At 43.1% G+C, this 19,376-nt stretch overlaps 1 protein-coding gene across 18 annotated transcripts in view; it reads right to left on the minus strand.

Moving 5' to 3' along the window:
- Positions 1-19,376, minus strand: part of Magi1 (membrane associated guanylate kinase, WW and PDZ domain containing 1) — a 618,461-nt gene that overhangs the window by 60,752 nt on the left and 538,333 nt on the right. For all 18 annotated transcript variants that reach the window (XM_013352986.2, XM_026788194.1, XM_026788185.1 and 15 more), the window contains 3 exons: positions 18,919-19,011; positions 12,208-12,390; positions 10,538-11,158 (listed from right to left, as the gene is read on the minus strand). In XM_013352986.2, the coding sequence (XP_013208440.2) occupies positions 10,538-11,158; positions 12,208-12,390; positions 18,919-19,011 (897 nt within the window). The remainder of the gene's footprint in view (positions 1-10,537; positions 11,159-12,207; positions 12,391-18,918; positions 19,012-19,376) is intronic.

Below are 19,376 nucleotides of genomic sequence, written 5' to 3' on the forward strand. Positions count from 1 at the left end.
GGTTGTGAGCCACCATGTGGTTGCTGGGAATTGAACTCAGGACCTCTGGAAGAGCAGTCAGTGCTCTTAACCTCTGAGCCATCTCTCCAGCCCCGGAAGTGTAAGCTTAAAAGAACCCTTTTCTCCCCTAAGTTGCTTTTGGTCATGGAATTTGTCACAAAAGATTGAATCTAGAACAGTAAGGCACATAATATGTTTTTAGAACACACACAATCCATGCATTTGCAGTCTACATGGTACGGGGCAGATGAGTGGTAAAAACAGAGAGGTTGTAAGGCCCATGAGGCCCTAAGGTAGTTACCATCTTGCTTTTTGCCAACCCCTAGCTACAGCTCAGCCACTGCATATCCTCGCTCTCCCCAACAGCCCACGACACGTGCCACTCTGAGCTACCAACCCTTGCTCAACCTCAGCAACAGCTCCGGTCCATCTGCCCCCTTCACTCCTGCTCCTCTAATGATTCTTTCACACATGCCAGAGCGATGATCTGCCAATGTTAGAGTAAGCTTTTCCTTCTCCTAGGTGAAACTGGATGTCATTGTGAGCACGACATTCTAACTGGTCCCCAGTTCCTGTCCTCGGTCATGACTCTTATTGCTCGTTGTCCCTAGTCACACTGACCTCCTCTCCGCTTCTTTTCTCCTTCCCTGTGGTTGTTTCTTGTGTTTTGCCAGCTAATGTAGAGAAGTCACCCTTTCAAACTCCCCCCACCCTGCCCACCCCACGCTTTGACCTCGTCTCGGCCTGACACCTTCCTGTTCACCTGTGGACTTCTGTCCCTTTTTGCCTCTCCCAGAACAAAAAGTTCAGGAAATCAGGTCTTTTCCTGTTCTCTTGGCAGATGATCCTGTTCTGCTCCCGGGGTCTAGGTAATGCCAGGCACATAATGTGAATAAATTTGCCCCCTCCCCAAAGAGACAACAAATCACTGTCTTTAACATGCAGAGGCAGCTCCGTAGGAAGCAGCACGGAATAGTAATTTGATGCTGTCGGCGCAGCCAATGAAATGCTACCAGTCTTCCGGAAGAGCAGGGGGATGCCACTACTTTTTAATGAGAATGATAAATCTCATACACATTTATGATAAATAATGTGAATACATTCGGGATATTATATTTACCTTCAAGGGGGATGAGGCACTCGCTTAGAGAAAAAATTGACTTGTTCGAGGTGTGTCAAGTACGCAGCACTATGATATACAAAGGAACAGGGCTGAGGAGACAGCTCAGTTGGAAAGGTCAAGCATGAGACCTGAGTTCAATTCCCGGAACTCATGTGAAGGAGCCGGCAGCTTAACACATGCTTATAATCCCAGTTCTGGGTAGGTGGAGACAGAACATTCCCCAAGGCTCAATGGCCACTTGGCCAAACCGACTCAGGTGAACTCTAGGCCCACGAGAGAACAAGAAACAAGCTGAAGAGCTCGTGAGGAAGAACACCCAAGGTTGACCTCGGGCCTGCACATGGACATAGGCACACATACTCACACACACATAGCCAGACATATCATCCAAAACAGTAAATATTAAAAAAAGAATATAAAGGAATAAACTCCAATTTTCCAATTACATCTGACACTGCCTATAAATGAACAGATAAGCAATATGCTTAGATTTAAAGATTAACACAAAATACAATTAAACCAGAATTCCTCAAGACATGAAAATGAGGAGCAATTCTTATGCATTATATAATGAAACGCAACCAAAATAGAAACATTTTTATATTTATCTCCTATCTTGGTGTAAGTCATCTCAAATGCAAATGTGACCTAACATTTTATGAAGAATTCCAAAATAAAATCCTTGATGACTTTAAGCCATGGCAATAAACCAAAATAACAACTTCAAACTGCATTACTAATAAAGGCCAGGAGGCTCCTTAATAGCAAATGTGAAAGCCACGTTGCTTAGCGCCATGGAAGTGCAAGGAGATTGCTGATTTTAACCGGAACAACTTCTAACCGCCTTGAAGGGATCGGGCTTCACACTGGCTCCAACCAAAGCCTCGATTTTTTAATAAGTGCTGCAAAACAACACCCTAAGTAAGCTGTGACGTCAGTCGGATACCATGCCCATCAACATGAGGTGTCAACAGCTTCGGCTTTCAATAGAGTTCTGACAGTCAGTCAATCATCGCAGGAAGTGTTACTGGGGTGTAGAGTTTATTTTATCCCAGAAGTGAGGTATTGAATACCCCTATTTTACCATTTCTCTTAACTGTATGCCTTGGAACAGAAGAAAAAAATTGACAGTGAAGATGACTTCATAGTTAGTGGAGTTCTTTTTTAATGCAAGGTAGTAATACCAAACAGATCCAACTGACTCTTTGGCATCTTGGTTTGCAGGTGCTCTTGAGCAACACAGTTCCCCATCCCTGTGAGCAGTCCTGAGAGCACTCAGATCCGGGTGATGCGGCATGGTGTTGGTCCTTTCCTTCAGCAATCCGTCCAGTAATCACATCCCAGGAAGCTCAGCTGAGGAGCGTGTTCAGGAAGCACGGCCTGGCATAGCTCATGTGTTCATTTGATATGAGTGGTTTTTGTGGTTCTTTTTTCCTACTTGATGAACCAGAGTTGGGACTTAATAAAGATAGCTGTGTATAGGTTTAAGCATGAGAATTAAGAGGAAGAGATGCTCAGAAGACAGGAAGACACATCTGTGAATGTGGGTGTAGGGTTCTCAAAGAAGAGCTGTAGAAACCAGGACAGACACAAGCACAAGTACAGGTTTCTTAAGGAAGAGTCATTAATCCACGCGATTTTCTGAATGACTGTCACGTGCTAGGATAACGTACTGACTTAGGTCCAGCTCTCATGGAGACCCCCAAGTCAGTACAAGGAACCTGTCCCTTTCTGAGGGTTAAGTCATTCAAAGTCTGAAAACACTAACTTGAAATTTCCAGAAATCAACAAGTCATAGGTATTGATTGTATGCTACTGAGGGTAGCATGCATGTTGTTCTAATTATTCATTATTATTGGCTATTATTGGTCTCTTCTGTGTTTGACAAAGTCATCTTTACTACAGTATGTATATATATACATGGGGGGGTACTACCTGTGGTTTAAGGCATTCACTGAAGGTTTTGGGGTATACACCATGAACATAAAGGAGGAAACACTGTCTAAACACTATGAGTTTCAAACCCCTAAAGCCCAGCGAACAGGCAGGGGTGGTGACTGATGCCGTCTCACTGTATGGGAAGGGTCAGAAGCAGCTTCTGAGATGAAAGCAGCTCAGAGCAGAGGCCAGAGCATGTGAGGAATGAAGTCCTGAGATTCTCTGGGAGAAGAAAGAGTACAGGGGACATCACATGGCAGGACTTGATATAGGACTGTGGAGTTTCTACTGAATGGTGGGAAGCCATTCAAATGTGACTCGACTTTCATCCACTCTAGAAAGAGTCCTCTTCCGAGGCTGGCACAAAGCCAAGTGTCATAAGGAAGCCTTGCAGAGGTCAGGGAGGAGTGAGATGTTCTCTGAGTCTGGACATCTAAGAAGGGAGAGGGGGGCAGCATTGGAGAGAAGAACACATAGTACCCAACTCTGTCATGGTATCTCTCTGCGAGCAACCTGATTTCCCTTCCTGGGGCCTTGCAGCTCAGTGTGAGACACTCTGGCAGACAAACACTTAAGTGGTGCAATTTACAACTCATTCTCCAGTCCAAGACCAGAGGGCAAAGAGAGGCGCTATTCACCCAGTTTAACTCTCGGGCAGACAGCTCGCTGTGGGCCTAATTATGATGGTTTTGCATCATTTCTGAAGAAGCACACACACAGAGACACATATATACTCACAGATACACATACCCAGATGGACAAACACACACACACACACTCACACTTTCTCATACACACAAACCCAGAGATGGATAGACAGGAGCACACACACAGAAGTACACACCCTCACACTCACAGGCACATTGACACACACACAGACACACACAGATGAGCATACTTACACACACACATAAAGGCACAGAGGCACACAACACAGAGACACTGACGCTAATGCTATGCTCAGATGACTGAACTTAGGTTACCACTTTGACTGCTTGGATCAATGATTTAATGAAATAAATACCATCAGGATTATATTGGTATCAATTTGCTTGTCGACTTCAGGCTTATTCATCTCTCTATGTATAAAATAATTTCCCAACAACTAAGCTAGTGGGATAGTTTCTATACATAAAATACACCAGACAGTTCTGCTACCAGGGTGGCTCTTCTTCCACTTCTTTTTCTTTCTCTTCCTCCTTTTCCTTCACTCCCTCCCTCCCTCCCTCCCTCCCTCTATGCCAGAAGGCTTTTTATTATAGTGTTTAGGCCCAATCTCTGGAGCCCAGATTCTTGGTTCAAATCCTAGCCATGTACACAATTTGGGGAAAATCTGACACTCTTGAGATCTCAACTTCTCCTAAAACATGAAACTAATATTGCACCATTTCCAGAAGGCTCCTGGAATTCTATGTCAAGTGTATGCAAAATGTTAAGGACAGTGTGATGTGGGGGTCCTCTCTGTATGCTGTGAATACCACTGGTTAATAAAGAAACTGTCTTAGGCCTGCGCAGGGCAGAATATAAGGTAGGTGGGGGAGAGGGGGAACTAAACTGAATGCTGGGAGAAACAAGGCAGAGTTTAGAGACACCATGTAGCCCCGCCAGAGACAGACACCCGACAACTTTATCTGGTAAGCCACAGCCATGTGGCAATACACAGATTAATAGAAATGGATAAGATGTAAGAGTTAGCCAATAAGAAGCTAGAGCTAATGGGCCAAGCAGTTACTTAATTAATACAGTTTCTGTGTGGTTATTTCGGGGTTGAGCAGCTGGGAACAAACAGTCTCTTACAACAACAGAGCCTGGCTCAGTGGCAGTTTATTGTCTGAGTCAGTTTTCTGCATGCTTTCCCAACAGAAACAGGAGTCCTAGCTTTGCTCTAGACTACTCGAATTTAGCTCAAGTTTCCTTCCACCTCCCACTGCAATCCTCCATGTTTCCTTTCCTATTGTAGAAAGCAGTAAATAAATACCTTTGTTTTATAGAGGATCCCACTTAGAGTAACTCTGCACATGGCAGTAATTCCAGTTTGGCTGCAAAAATGGGGTGTCACTAGGTTTAAGGTAAGTCAGTGCTTCAATGTGTATGGCTGTACCATGGTAACATGTCTGACCCATAGTAAGGATGCAGCTACTATTTTCATATCTAAATTTTTTTTTGCCAAAACATGTACCATTGCTCTTATACAGTGAATTAATGAGACTATAAAGCTATATGGCCATATTTTTCTGTGACTTATAGATGAGGCAGTCTACCATAAGGCACCTGTGGTAAAGACACAGAACCCACCTTTTGGGAATCCTAAACTCTCATCACCTGAGAATCAGATCCTGTTGGGCAGAGGTGGTGTACACTTTTAATCCCAGCACTTGGGAGGCAGAGGCAGCTAGATCTCTGTGAGTTCAAGGTCAGCCTGCTCTACAGAGTGAGTTCTAGGACAGGACCCAAAGCTATACACAGAGAAACCCTGACTTGAAAAACAAAACAAAAAATAAATAAATAAAATTAAATTAAAAAAAAATCAGACCCTAAAAATAACTTAGTGGCTTGACAAGAGAACTCTGTGTATGATATGGTTTGTATATACTGTCCAACAGACATCCCTTCCATTACTGTGGTCATCACCAGAAGTCAGTGATGACCTCCACCAAAGACAAGGACTTCAGAATCAATTCATTCCTTCTATCCAAAGCAGGAGAGTGCAGAAGGTGGGAGTTGAAATGGTTCTTAGCAAAGGCAGGGACATCTGCTGCTTGCAGAAGCTCAAGTGGGAAAGATTTGGCTTAGAAGGAGAGAACACACCCAGCCATGCAAGAGGCCTTGGCTTGATCCTCACCACCAACAAACCCAGAGATATCTTTTAGAAAATTATTCAAAAATGAAAACAATTTTAGCTTTAGGAGCTTAACCCACCCACATATACACGCATGCAAAGTATCTGAGAAGGAGTTTAAGCCGGAAGGGATCACAGGGTAGGAGCCTGGTTTCATTCACAATGCTGGTTACTTACCAAAAAACCAACAGTGGAGTTTATAAAACACAATGCAGATGTGAAAACATCACAGATACTACGACTGAGTTCTGGCTAAAGATCATCTTCGCTTTGCTTTTCCTTTTTTCCTTTTGTGGTTGTTGTTAATAAAAAGCTAACTTAAGCAGTTTTATTTCTGCTAATTGGCAATATTAGCAAAACACCATGGATAGGCCACCAGCAGTTACTTCTTATTTATCTACAGCATGCAAACAGGCAAGAATCATTCTCTTTGGTTACATTCTGAACTAAGCGAAGGAAAGGTGAGAGACACACACAGTAAAGGTGGAGACAGGTTCAAGTCAAATGTTCTTCCTCTGGCTCCAACTCTACCGTCTTTTCTCCATTACAGTGGAATCATTCCTTCAATGAAACAGAAGCCCAAAAGATCCTCTAGTTCAAAACACTCTTTTTCTTTTTTGGATGAAGAAAAGAATGTTGGGGCAAGAGTAGCATGGTGAGGACATGGCTTAACCCAGAGGCCTGCTCACTCTTGATAGACCCCGTTCAGTTCTCTTTCAGATAGACGCTTTCCCTCCAAAACACAGCCTACATTCTCCACTCACAAAACACCGTTGCAAAACAAAACACTGTCGAACTTCTTCAAGTCAACACAAAATTACTTCTGAAAGAGAAGCACAAAGGTGTGCATTAGCTGAGCAAACAAGGCTTTGTCCACTGTGGGGCAGAGGTGCTGTGCTGACGACACAGGAAGTGCTCCCATTCAACATGGAAAAACCTGGACTGGGCAAGTTCTTTAGTGCATAAATTCCAATGTGGTTTTCATCTTCAATGTAAAGATAAACTATAATATAATATACTACCTGTGTTTAAGGAAGGAAGCTTTGAGCTTTCATGGTTATACTCTCTTCAAACTCCAGTGGAGATCATGAAGGAGGTCACCAGGATCTCAGAGCAATAGCAATTTAAAAGTTTGGAGGTGGGCAGGCTAAAGTGTGGCCCTCTATCCTGTACAATAAAGCTTTGAAATTGAAAAAAAAAAACAAAAAACGATTAATTCACCACTGGCTAGCATCATTTGCCAACCTCAAGAAAGCCTACAGACTCAAGCCGGCACTGGGCGGCAGACTGCTGACTACAAACACTGATGCAATTTTAAGTTGTACCAGAAAGAAAACACTCTCTCGTCGGGACAGCACAGGGAGGAGGAGAGAAGGGCAGGCTGAGGAAGACAGCACAAGAAAGTGGGCTGTGCAGAACAGACACCTGAAGCAATAGTAGGAAGGAGGTCTAGTTGAGACGCTAGGGACAACCTGTGATAGTCCCAGCTAGCCCGCCTATGGGAGAACGACCCTGGCAAATCCAAGCCAGACCCAGAAACTATCTCCAGAAATTAACAAAAGCTATTTCATCCTTTGCCTTGTTTCCCTACTGATGGGAAGGAGGTAACAGACATAAAAATACTAAAAATAAAACATCAATTTAACCCAATCTTGATAAGGACAACCATCAAAAATGAACATGGGGCTTAGGAACTAAAACAGATGCTGCCAACATCCAAACCCATTTTATAAGGCATATGAAACCCCATCCTTCCAACATGGATGCCGGAGCATCATTGGTGATGTGGATTTAATGAGCGAATCAATCTGCTTACCAGAAACTATGGCAGAAACGAGATTTATGAGCAGTCAGTGAACTGACCGCTCACTTTCTCATCCTGTTTCTTCATCAAACATTCTCCTTCCACCCCCACCACAGGGAGGGATGATTAAATGTCAGCTCCAAAGCAAACAACTAATGCATGGCACAACCAAATATATTTTTATGCTTTTGAGAAAGATTAATAGTAGCTGGTGACGGCCTGCCAACTGCAGATGTACAAACTTCCCATCCTACACATAAATCAAGCACAGGGTGTATGACATACTTTACAGACTGTCGATGTTACAGTGATTTTAAATTACTCAGGTTGTAGAGTAAACCATGTAGATGTTGACTAATGAGGCAATATATTCTGGATCTTTCTATATGAATGTTATAAAATGTAATAGCATCAACGGAAAGACAGTCCCAGGAATTAAAATACACTGAGTTAACAAGAAGGGGGTATATATGTTTCTATAATCAACTCTTTGCAATTTTAGGCAAGTACATTATGAATTGAGTTAGTAGATTATCATAAAGGTATTTTTTGGTACCTTTAGAAGTGAATCTAATGATGGAAAAGGCCAGTGCATAATACACTCAATAGAAAAGAAGGATTAAAATAGCTCAGAGAGGAAACTGGCTGTAAAACGCATAGGAGGTGGATCAGAGAGATGCTTGCTGGACCAGCCAAACACATGAAGAAGTATGCAAAGTCAACATTGTTCATAGGTACATTGGCAGAGCACTGGACTAGGGACAGTAGAACCAGAGGTGGGCTGAACAGTTCGGTTCTATTAGTAGCTGCCACTTTCTTGCATCCCATGGGAATGGTAAAGATCAGATGGTAGATGCACACATGTATGAGCGCACACTCACCGGTTTGTCTACATGAACCAAAGTCACTTAAAACCAGAAGAGACCTCAAAATGTACTGGAGTGTTGAGCCAAGTCAGTCTGCACAATGGTTTTAAATTTTAGACAGGGTCTCACTATGTATTTCTGGCTGTCCTAGAACTCACAGATACCTACCTGCCTCTGTCTACCAAGTGCTGTAATTAAAGGTGTGCGCCATCACACCAGGCCTGCACAATGGTTTTGATGAAGTTAGAAGAACATGTTATGTCCGGTGCTCCAATGTGGGTCTCTGTCTCTGTCTCCTTTCATCGCCTGATGAAGGTTAATATTCAGGAGGATGCCTATATGTTTCCCTTTGGGTTCTCCTTATTTAGCTTCTCTAGGATTGGACTGCAAGGGGTGCACCCACACACTGAGACATGGGGATGTTCTATTGGGAACTCACCAAGGCCAGCTGGCCTGAGTCTGAAAAAGCCTGGGATAAAACCGGACTCTCTGAACATAGCGGACAATGAGGACTACTGAGAACTCAAGAACAATGGCAATGGGTTTCTGATCCTACTGCACGTACTGACTTTGTAAGAGCCTAGGCAGTTTGGATGCTCAACTTACTAGACCTGGATGGAGGTGGGGGTTCCTTGGACTTCCCACAGGGCAGGGATCCCTGATTGCTCTTCGGGCTGAGGAGGGAGGGGGACTTGATTGGGGGAGGGGGAGAGAAATGGGAGGCGGTGGCGGGGAAGAGATGGAAATCCTTAATAAATAAATAAAAGAAAAAAAAAAAGAAAAAAAACATGTTAACCAACTCATCGTTGTGCTATGTTCTGTATTTCCTCTAATGGCCCTAATCACTTTGATCACACAATACACGGTTTCAAGTGAGCACCCGTGTTACAAGGAGACCACATTTCGTAACTGATCCTTTCCAAGGGCTCAACTATAAGTATGAAATGTTGGTCTGGGGAGGACCGGGGGAACCATCAATGAGCTACAACTAGTTACAAGTTCACAGTCCAGGAGTGAAACATTTCAATACTGAGTATTTCTTAATTTGAAATTAACAAATACTGGGAGTGTGGATGAGTAAGAAAATGGGAAGCTTAGGGAAGGAAAAAGAAAGTAGGAAGCTTAATGTTGAGATGAAGATGATGTGGGTTCTACAGAATCACTCTGAAAGGAGTCAGGTGTGCTAAATGCTAGGGCTAACAGACAACAATGCGCAGATGTGTGTGCTGGCTTATTATGTTCCCGGGAAAGGAAAAGAAAGAAAATAAAAGTATAAAATAATGGCTCATGACAATAGTTAATAATGCCGGCAGTGAGAAATACAATCACGGTCCCGGTCGATAGACGAGAAATGCTGTAGACTTGCCAGAGGTCAATTTAGACAGCGAGACAGATAACTCCCTAGGGAGAGAACTGTGAGAAACTGAGCCAGGGAACTAGAAAGGTCCTGAGGCAGGAAAGGACAAAGCCAGTGTGGCTACAATCCAGGGGAACAGCAGAAGAGCAGTAAGAACTGAGGCTGGCAGAGTGGCCTCAGAGGCACACGGTTCAGCCTCTGCGGCCAGGGCCAGGAGTCTTACAAGAAAAATCTTCCTTGCTTTTAAAAGACAAATCTTACTTATTTTTAAAAGAACCAGAATCCGTTTGACAGAATCACTCTAATTCAGTGTATGCAAAATAATACAGAAACTTGATTGTGAAGAGTGTTGAAAGCAACCCACAGATATTTGCCAAGTATTTTCAAGTAAGTAGGTGAAAGTGATCCAGGCCTGGGTGTATGGCCTGCTGGCACACTGCTTGCCTACCATGCTGAAGGCCCGGGGTTCAACTTTCAGTGTCTCAAAAAGGAGAAAAAGAATAACAAATCTTCAAACGAAGAAACAAAACACCGCCAGGTAGTTGAAGACTAGTAAGCCAACCGACGCACCTCAGATTCCAAAAGCAAAGAAGAAAATCGACCTACGTACCTCCTCGCTGCACCAACAGTGTGACCTCACTTCCCTTTGGACACTCGATTAGCATGTCCACGACTTGGTTGTGCGTCAGAGCCTGCACGTTCTTCTTATTCACTTCCACGATAAGATCCCCTTCCTTGAGGCCCCTGCAGCGGGGACTGTCAACAATCTGTTTCACTCTTTGGCCGCCCCCACCGGGACTATCTGCAATGGTAAAGCCAAAGCCCATTGGCCCTTTGACTATGTGAACAGTTATCAGCTCCGGCTGCGTGGCTATGGAAGAAGCCAAAGAGACCGTGTCATTGGGATAACCATAAGAACTGTTGGAAGTCACGTCGGCAGGGCTGCTTGGCCTGGCATCCTTCATGCTGCTGACTTTGCCTGTTTTACTACTGTGGCTTGCTGGTGAATCATAGGTCTCTTGTCCATTAACAATAATTGGTTCTTTGTCCAAAATGGCCACCGAGGTCACTAAACTTGTATTGGGGTCATCCGGGTCAAAAGGCAATGGATAACCTCTGCAGAGTTCAAGGTCCACACTGGCACCAATAGGAATGGACTGGAAGATTTTTACAACTTGAGCATGTGTGTGTCCCAAAACACAGGTGTCATTCACGCTGACAATCACATCCCCTGTAAGAGGCAAGAGTATGAAGGTCAAAAACCAGCACCAAAACCTGTTGTGACGGTCATTTTCTCCTTATGTTTAGAGCCTACCACCTGAGATCCGTCACGATAGGCCTGTTTGGAGCCAAAGATGCTTGAAAGAGGAACTCTATCTCATTCCTCCCGAGAACTCCGCAGAGACGATGTTCTTCCCACACGAGAAGCAGCATTCTTACTTCAGCATATCCTGGTTACTACGGATAAGCAACCAGCCCTAGGAGAAGCTGATGCACACTGACCTTGTTAAACCATATGTGACTTCCCAGTCACCTCTCTCCTCTTCTACTGACTTCGCTGCTCTAGCCCAAGCCCGTGTGCCCTTGTCCCATTCTTATAACCTAGTCTGTTCACTGTGCCTTGTGCTAAACATCATCTTTGGGCTGCTGTTTACTCTTGAGGGCCCTGTGTCACATCTGACTCATCCTTTGTGTTCAGGGAGGCAGTTTCGGAGACAAGGTCTCACTCTGTAGCTCCATAGCTATCCGGGTGCCGGCATTACAAACGAGCACCATTAGATCCTGTTCTAAACTCATCTTACATGAACATATATACTTTCCTCTTGCTGACCAATCTTTTTGAAATTTTAGTTCTTCTGTACCTTCAATATGAATCTGAATGAAACAGGGTGGGGGTGGAGTGACCACCTGCCAAAACCAGATTGGCTATTTAACTGATAATAAACCTTTCTTTTGTGTCTTCTGGGCTAAATGACAATATAATAATCCTTGAAAGAACACTGGAGTTCTAAGTTTAGAATTCATTTATTCAAATGGATCTACATTTTTAGTAAATTACTGCTTTACTATATGCAATAGCACTGTAACAGGTTTCTAAAGTCAAAGAAGCTTCAAAGGTTTTCATGTGGACTGGGGGTAGGGGGTGTTGTAAGAGAGGGATCTAGCTCATTGCAAGGTATATAAAGGACACACATAAAGGAATCATGATGCTGTCTGCCCTTGTTCAAATGTGGGCAGAGGCCTCACCACATGGAACATGCTATGGCCATGTGAACTCACCTGTCTCCATCTTGCCATCCAGGGCAGCAGGACCATCTAGGACGAGGCTCTTGATCTGTAGGAACTCATCAGGTTCGTCCCCTCCAACCACTGTGAAGCCAAAGCCACGGCTGCTTTTCCGTAGCTTCGTGTGAATGAACTTGCCTTTCAACTCAGAAGGGTTTCTTGTAAAAAAGGGTTTGCCTGGTTTAGATTAGAAGGAGAGAAACACAAGGAAATTCACTGTCAGTATACCTGTAAATGAACCGAGGATGCTAGGAGACAATGCAGACAGCTGTTCAAGAGCATGGCTTGAGGCTATGGATATAGATGGGGCCTCTTTGGGACCAGAGAGATGACTAGTAGTTAAGAGCACTTGCTGCTCTTCCTGGGTACCCAAGTTTGGTTTTCAGCATCACATCAGGTAGTTCACAACCACTGTAAGTCCAACTCTAGGGAATCTGACAGCCTCTTCTGTTCCCTATGGGCACCTGCACATACATGAAGTGTATACACACACATATACACACACACACATTCATAAATACATTTTAAAACTCTTTTCTTGATTGTAGGAATGAGATTGCTCCTGTACACTCTGTTTAGGAGGTGGATGTCATAACCATATTGTCATACATAGAGGATATCTTTCTTTCAAGATAGGGTTTCATGTAACCCAAGCTAGCCTCCAGCCTCTTATACAAACACAGATGACTGAACTTCTGATCTTCCTGCCTCTACCTCCCAAGTGCTAGGTTAGAGGTGTGCAGTACAGAAATCCAAACGAGTGTGTCGGAAACACAGGGCATTCTCTCAGTTACAGCTCAATCTCAGGCATGTCATCTTCCAGGTCCAAAAGAAAAGGGAAGAAGACAAAAAACCAGTCTCAGGATTATGACTTTCTTCCTCAATTAAAGCATGGTTTACAGCTACTGGGCTGCCACAGCCTCCTTCAAGGAAGCAGCTAGTCTTTGCTTTGTACCATGGTTTTCTTTTCTATTTTGCAGTGTTTACTATAATGTGCTACATGGACATGGGTTCTATGCATAGGACCAACTGAACAGAAACTTTAGTTTTAGTTTTTAACCATACTGTTGGTCAGAAGATTATAAGAGATGCCCTTAAACCATTCAGGCTATTGGCAGTGACCTTGACTGACTCCCATAACTTTAAGGTAGGTCTCTACTGCTGAAGACAACACTTGCTTTGGTCATATAACTTGGATCTAGAAGTGACCAGGAAGGGCCCTCTCTGAGGACTGGCTTTTAAAGTATCTGAAGGTGCTATGCAAGCTGCCAACAGAGCAAGGTGGTCACTAATCCTGCTTAGCTGTGAAGCCTATGAGCCACAACACTGACTAGCCTGGCAAGATATCCCCAGGTGTGATGCTGGCACTTTTATCTTGCGTCTATTGAACAAACTGTCTTTTTGGATTTAAGACACATTCAATAGGAGGAATCCATGCCTGCTATTGTCACCTAGCCAACTTCCTAATGGCTGATTAGATCACAGACCCTGAAGGAGAATCCACCATTGTTATCTTCCTAAGCCAATAATTTCTAACTATATTCTAGATACTTACCCTTTTGTACAAAGAAAGTAGATATCTTTTCACTCAGCAATTTTAGGCACAGATTGAGACTATTAGAAAAATCAAATCCACAACTGGTCAAAATGCAGGGAATAAATGACCTTGGGATTCCTAGTTCCAACAGATATATCTACAACACAACTCTATCTCCAAGGTTCAGTAACTATCAGGGAAGAGGAGCAGAGATGACCAAGACCCCTGATGCTGATGAATGCTTTCTGCTTATGACGGGAAGTTACACTTGTGAAATCTCAACAATATGGTTGCCTAAACAAGATGGGCACATTGACAACACCAGCTAACATGCAAATGTGATACAGGAAATTCTGAAAGGCCTACTCCTAGGGCTACAGGCAATCAATGGTTGTAGAGAGAAGGTGGGGAGAGGAAAAAGAAGGGGGAGGAAAAGATAGGCTCAGTGTTCTTCAAGTACAAGCTCCTGATAAGTTATCCAATCCCATATTGTCAGTCTTTTAAACAAGTGTACACATAAGTAACACTAAATGGACTCAACAGGTTGTATCTATGTATAGATGTAATGATGATGATGATGATGATGATGATGAAAGAAGAAGAGGTCATGAATTTGAGAGGTAGTTGGGGACATGGGAGGAAATGGGGGGGGACAAGGAAGGCGGAATGGAAATGATTGAGATAGAATACTCATGTATGACAATCTCAAAATAAAATTAAACAAAAAAGTAGCATTTCAGAACTAATTCACAAAGCAGTATTCAGGCCTCACTAAGTCTTTCTCTACATCCAAGAAGCTCGTTGGAATTTCTCGGGTTATCCCAAGCAGCAGCCATTTGCCTTGTTCCTAATTTCATTTGCTATATTCTGCCCTTGCTACACCCCCCTCATCTGCTCTATTTCTTTTCTATCGAAATACATTCTTTTAAAAGGGAGAAAAAGAAGCTACCCCATGCCTCTGCACTTAGCAGCCTTGGCAGCCAGTTAGAAAAGTTATTTTTGGTTAGCTATAACTAAAAGGCTTAAAAAGGTCTCTGGGCACACACACAAATTTTAATTGCATATTTTAAAAAGTCTCTGGCTCTTACAAAGAAGGCTCCTTCAAATTGGCTATAGTCAGAGGTCTGCTCACAAACCTCTCCAGTGCAGTCAGTCCAAGGCTTATTGGAAACTCAACAAATGGCAGCCCTGGAACTGTGGTTAAAGAGAGGCAAGATTTGGCAGGATTTGCCAGGCACAGTCATTTGCCAAGGTGTGGGGAGAAGGATGGCACCTCCAGCAAAGACTTCTGGGAGACAGCTCCCAGGACAGTTACCGGGTGAAAAGTCAAAGACAGGGAAAATGGGCTCCGAAATTTACTTTGGGCTATGGAAGTCAAATGGCCTAGGTCTTACAGAAGAGGCTGACAGGACTCTAGAGAGCTTGAGAGGTACACATTTTAGCCGTGCAGAGACCTCAACAGCTACTGACTTCTCAGTGAGACTTTCATGGACAACATTATTAAACGGTGCAATATTTCCAGGCCCCCCCCTTCCCGCTTTATTTTTGTCCTGAGAGTTGAGTGCTCTAACACAGTACACATCTCACTGACTGGCTTGGTTTCCTGTGCCCGTGCAGAAGAAGCACTACGCATGTGCTAAACTCAGTAGACTACATGCTCCGAGAGACTCACTTGCAGATTTGGGGCTTAGAATTTGAGCACTGTGATATGTAGGAGGTGCTCTAACAGTTTCTGTCTAAGGACTGAATGGCTAAAGAAGGACACAATGAACAGATTCAGCAAGATCCTGAGAATGACGAAAAGAAGTGAGCAGGTACTGGTACCTTTGCTTTTTATTATGGGCAAAGTTAGAAAATGCACCACATAGCTTACCTGAATTTTAGCTACAGAGACAACATCAGAATTTTGTATTAATGCACATTTTATTATGTTTTAGGTATGGGTGATTCATGGGTTAGGAATTATTTTCTCCCACAAGAATGGAGATTTGATATTCTTGGTTGCTGCTCTGTGGTCTACCCCTTCTATTGAGACACCAATTTCTTGGTTGTGTATCTGCAAACTCACTCGAATGTCTATTAAAAACATACTCATATTAGGCTTACCCTATGACTACTGAATGAGGATCTTTTGGTTTGGGTTCAGAACTCTGCCCTTGAACTACCCTTAAGTATTCTCTGCCAGGTCAGAATTAGACTCTGGTACTTGGATTCTCTACACTGGAAGCTTCTACCATCACTTAGTGCAGCATTGGGAATCCTGAGCATTTACACCGATCTATATGGCAGCCACTACACCATGTAAGGAGATATCAAAGCCTTGACATAAGGCTAATGGCCAAAATATTTCAATTTTTATTTTTTTTTCAGTTGCAGCTAATTTAAACCTAAATGATAATATGTAACCAGTGACACTGTACTAAATAGTAGAGCTTAACTCAGGAAATAAAGTCCCCCACAAAAGTAAAATGATAAAAAGTTATGAGCCAGAAGTTCATCGATATCTAATGACAATGGCATATATATATGTTCTACTACTTCGTGGCAAGCCTCTCTTTCTATTTGAGTTTGAGTGCGGTACATCTAAAGAGAAACAGAGATGGTACTAATTTCACACAAGGGTTATTAATAACAACCAAAATGGATCATGGACATGAAGGGCTTAGGGGGGGGGAACCTGGTATGCAATATGGTTCAATAAATCAGTCATCATAGAGCTGGAAGATGGGTCCAGCAGGGAGAAGAAGCTACAGAAGTCCATCCCCAAACCCAATCTGGAAGCTGGAGAGTTTGTCCAAGAACATTTACAAAATGACCAGTTGCTGGGAAGTAAAGTCAGTCATGGGAGAATTTGGTTTAAAAATTAACCACCAAGTCAAGTCGTAAGATGGCTTCTTAATCTACCATCACAACTAGATAATGTGCAAAACTAGGATGTGTAAGCAGCAGGCTGGTAACCTGGTCATAAACCACGAGACTTAAGTCTAAAAGTTTACTAGACTCCCAGTTTAGAGAGATGAGACCGGGTGTCAATGTGTTTCTTTGGTGTTAGTTATACTCCAAAGACTGTGTCTACAGGATGAGGCTCAACAGGAAGGCCTCACTGTACGTTGGCTATGAGAATGGCTAAATCTGTGGAGAATTCAGTGGACCTGGACTGTCTCAGCCCACTGTCAGGTTCAACAGGACTAAAGAAGATAAAAAAAATAATCAAAAGTCCATGAGTATGGCTCAGTAGTAGAGGAGCTGCCTGAGACACCATGGATCTGGACATAATGGTTCTCGCCTTTAACGCCAGCACAGAGGAGGCAGGCAGGAGGATCTCTGTGAGTTTGAGGCCAGCCTAGTGTATGCAGCTAGTTCCAAGCCATCCAGAGCTATATAGTCAGAACATGCCTCAAACAAACAAAACCAAAAAAGCAGGGAGACTTTGAGATGAAACACACAGACAAAGGCCATGTGTAGTCTTAGCTGTGCTTTAGGCACATGGTAATCCACATTTCAATTTTTAGTGTATTTCATCTCTTAAAACAATTCTTTTTTAAGAACATGAGCCAACACTCAACAAAAATATGCACATGTATGCATAGATACACACTGTTTCACTCAGTAGTACTGTAATTTCAACAGAAATTACCTATCAAGGGGTTCTACCTGATTGGGGATTAACAAAACAAACAAACTCCTAGTCTCATGCCTCCATGGATTTAGAGCTTAATGAAGAAAATACTGTGAAATAACACAGCACCAATGAACACTAATTACACTGTTTAGTTCCATAAATGACAAGCGCAGGAAAGTGAAGAGTGAATGACAGGAAGCAGGAGTAAGTCAAAGACAGCGGCACAGACGTCCGAGACTATGTAACTCTTTAAAGTGGTCCATGATGTGGCTGGTTCAGGGCATTTCAATGAGCCTGGTACAACTCAATTACTATGAGAGGTGAATCAAGAAGACATGAGCCAAAGAAGGGATCTTCTATTCCAAGAAATGCTGCGGACACTACAGTAATGATGGTATTAATTACGTTATTATAGACTACAGCCTATCTTTAGGAAACCATTATCATAATAAAATATAGTTGTGTTCTCAAAGATATTAATAATGATGACATCAGCTACTAGAGACAACTTCCCACTGGTTTCAAGGCTCAGTACTACCAACATTCCAGTTCCGCAACACTGTCCAATGTGGTTCTACTTTTCTTATTTGAAAACAAATAACCAAACAAACCAAAAACAAAAGCAAGCAACCCCAGACATGCCTGTCTTCCATCACTGAAGAGTAATAAGGCCTGACTATAGCAAGGCTCAAGAACCCAAATCATGAATGATCCTTTTGAAGAGGCTAAGCTTATAAATAAAAGTAAGACACATGTAAATGCTGGAGGACACACCAAAGCAAAACAGCAGCAGGGAAGGACTTTTAAGATAAAGTTATTTACACTTAGAAGAAAATACTACTCAAAAGCAAATGTATTGCCTGGAACCTCAAAATATCGAACACCCAATTTAAAAAATATTTTGGTGTCTGAATCACTCATTCCCAACCCTGGGATGGTTCTACTCCTGAGGGGCATCTAATAACGTCTAGGCATCTTTCAGATTATCATGGTACCAGCAGGAGGTGGGTGTATGCTCCTGAAGTCAAGTGGATAGGGGATCACACTTAAGTGCTGAAGACAGTCTCCTTTACAAAGAATTATCTAGCCAGAAGTGTCGAGAGCACTGAAGCTTAGGAATCACCAAACCTCATTGTTATTTTTTTCTTTGGTTTTTTGAAACAGGGTTTCTCTGTGTCACAGCCCAAGCTGTCCTGGAACTAGTTCTTGTAGACCAGGCTGGTCTCACAGAGAGACCTGCCTCTGCCTCCCGAGTGCTAGGATTAGAGGCGTGAGCCACCAACGCCCGGCTGCAGACTTAATTTTTAAAATGAGACTTTAGGACTAGCAAGATAGCTTGGCAAAGGTGCTCCACGTCAAGCCATACGCCCCAGGTGGTAGAAGAGAGAACTAATTTGTTCGAGCTGCACTTTGACCTTCACATGTGTTATGTGGGATGAGTATGGGGGTGGCACACACACACACATGCACACAATCAATGTAATGAAGAAATAAAACAGTGAGACGCTAGAGCTCCAACTACCATGCAATCAAGACGCCACATTACCCTGAAGTGGAGCTTCCCTGGCTGGCTCCGGATTGCTCTGGGCATGGGAGGGCGCGACAGGAGGCACAAGGGACACATGATCTTCTGTCCATTCTACAAGAAAGAAAAGAAGCTGTTTCCTGGGCTGTCTCTCAACAGCTGCACCGTTCATCTTCTCAGTAAAAGCCAGAGCAATGAATCAATAGCAGGTGGGGAGCAAGAGAAGCAGCCGACCGACCTCCCTTTGTGGTGAAGACGGCAAGATCTTTCTCACGTCTGATCTTCAGGTAAGGAAATATGACATAACTGGTAAAAACTCAACTTTAGATGCTTTAAGTGAAAATAAGGGTTTTTTGTATTGTTTTCTCTTTCTTTCTTTTCTTCCTTTCTTCCTTTCTTCCTTTCTCTCTCTCTCTCTCTCTCTGTCTCTCTCTCTCTCTCTCTGTCTCTCTCTGTCTCTCTCTCTCTCTCTCTCTCTC

The sequence above is a fragment of the Microtus ochrogaster genome, unplaced genomic scaffold (genome assembly GCF_000317375.1).
Source record: "Microtus ochrogaster isolate Prairie Vole_2 unplaced genomic scaffold, MicOch1.0 UNK1, whole genome shotgun sequence".
NCBI lineage: Eukaryota > Metazoa > Chordata > Mammalia > Rodentia > Cricetidae > Microtus > Microtus ochrogaster.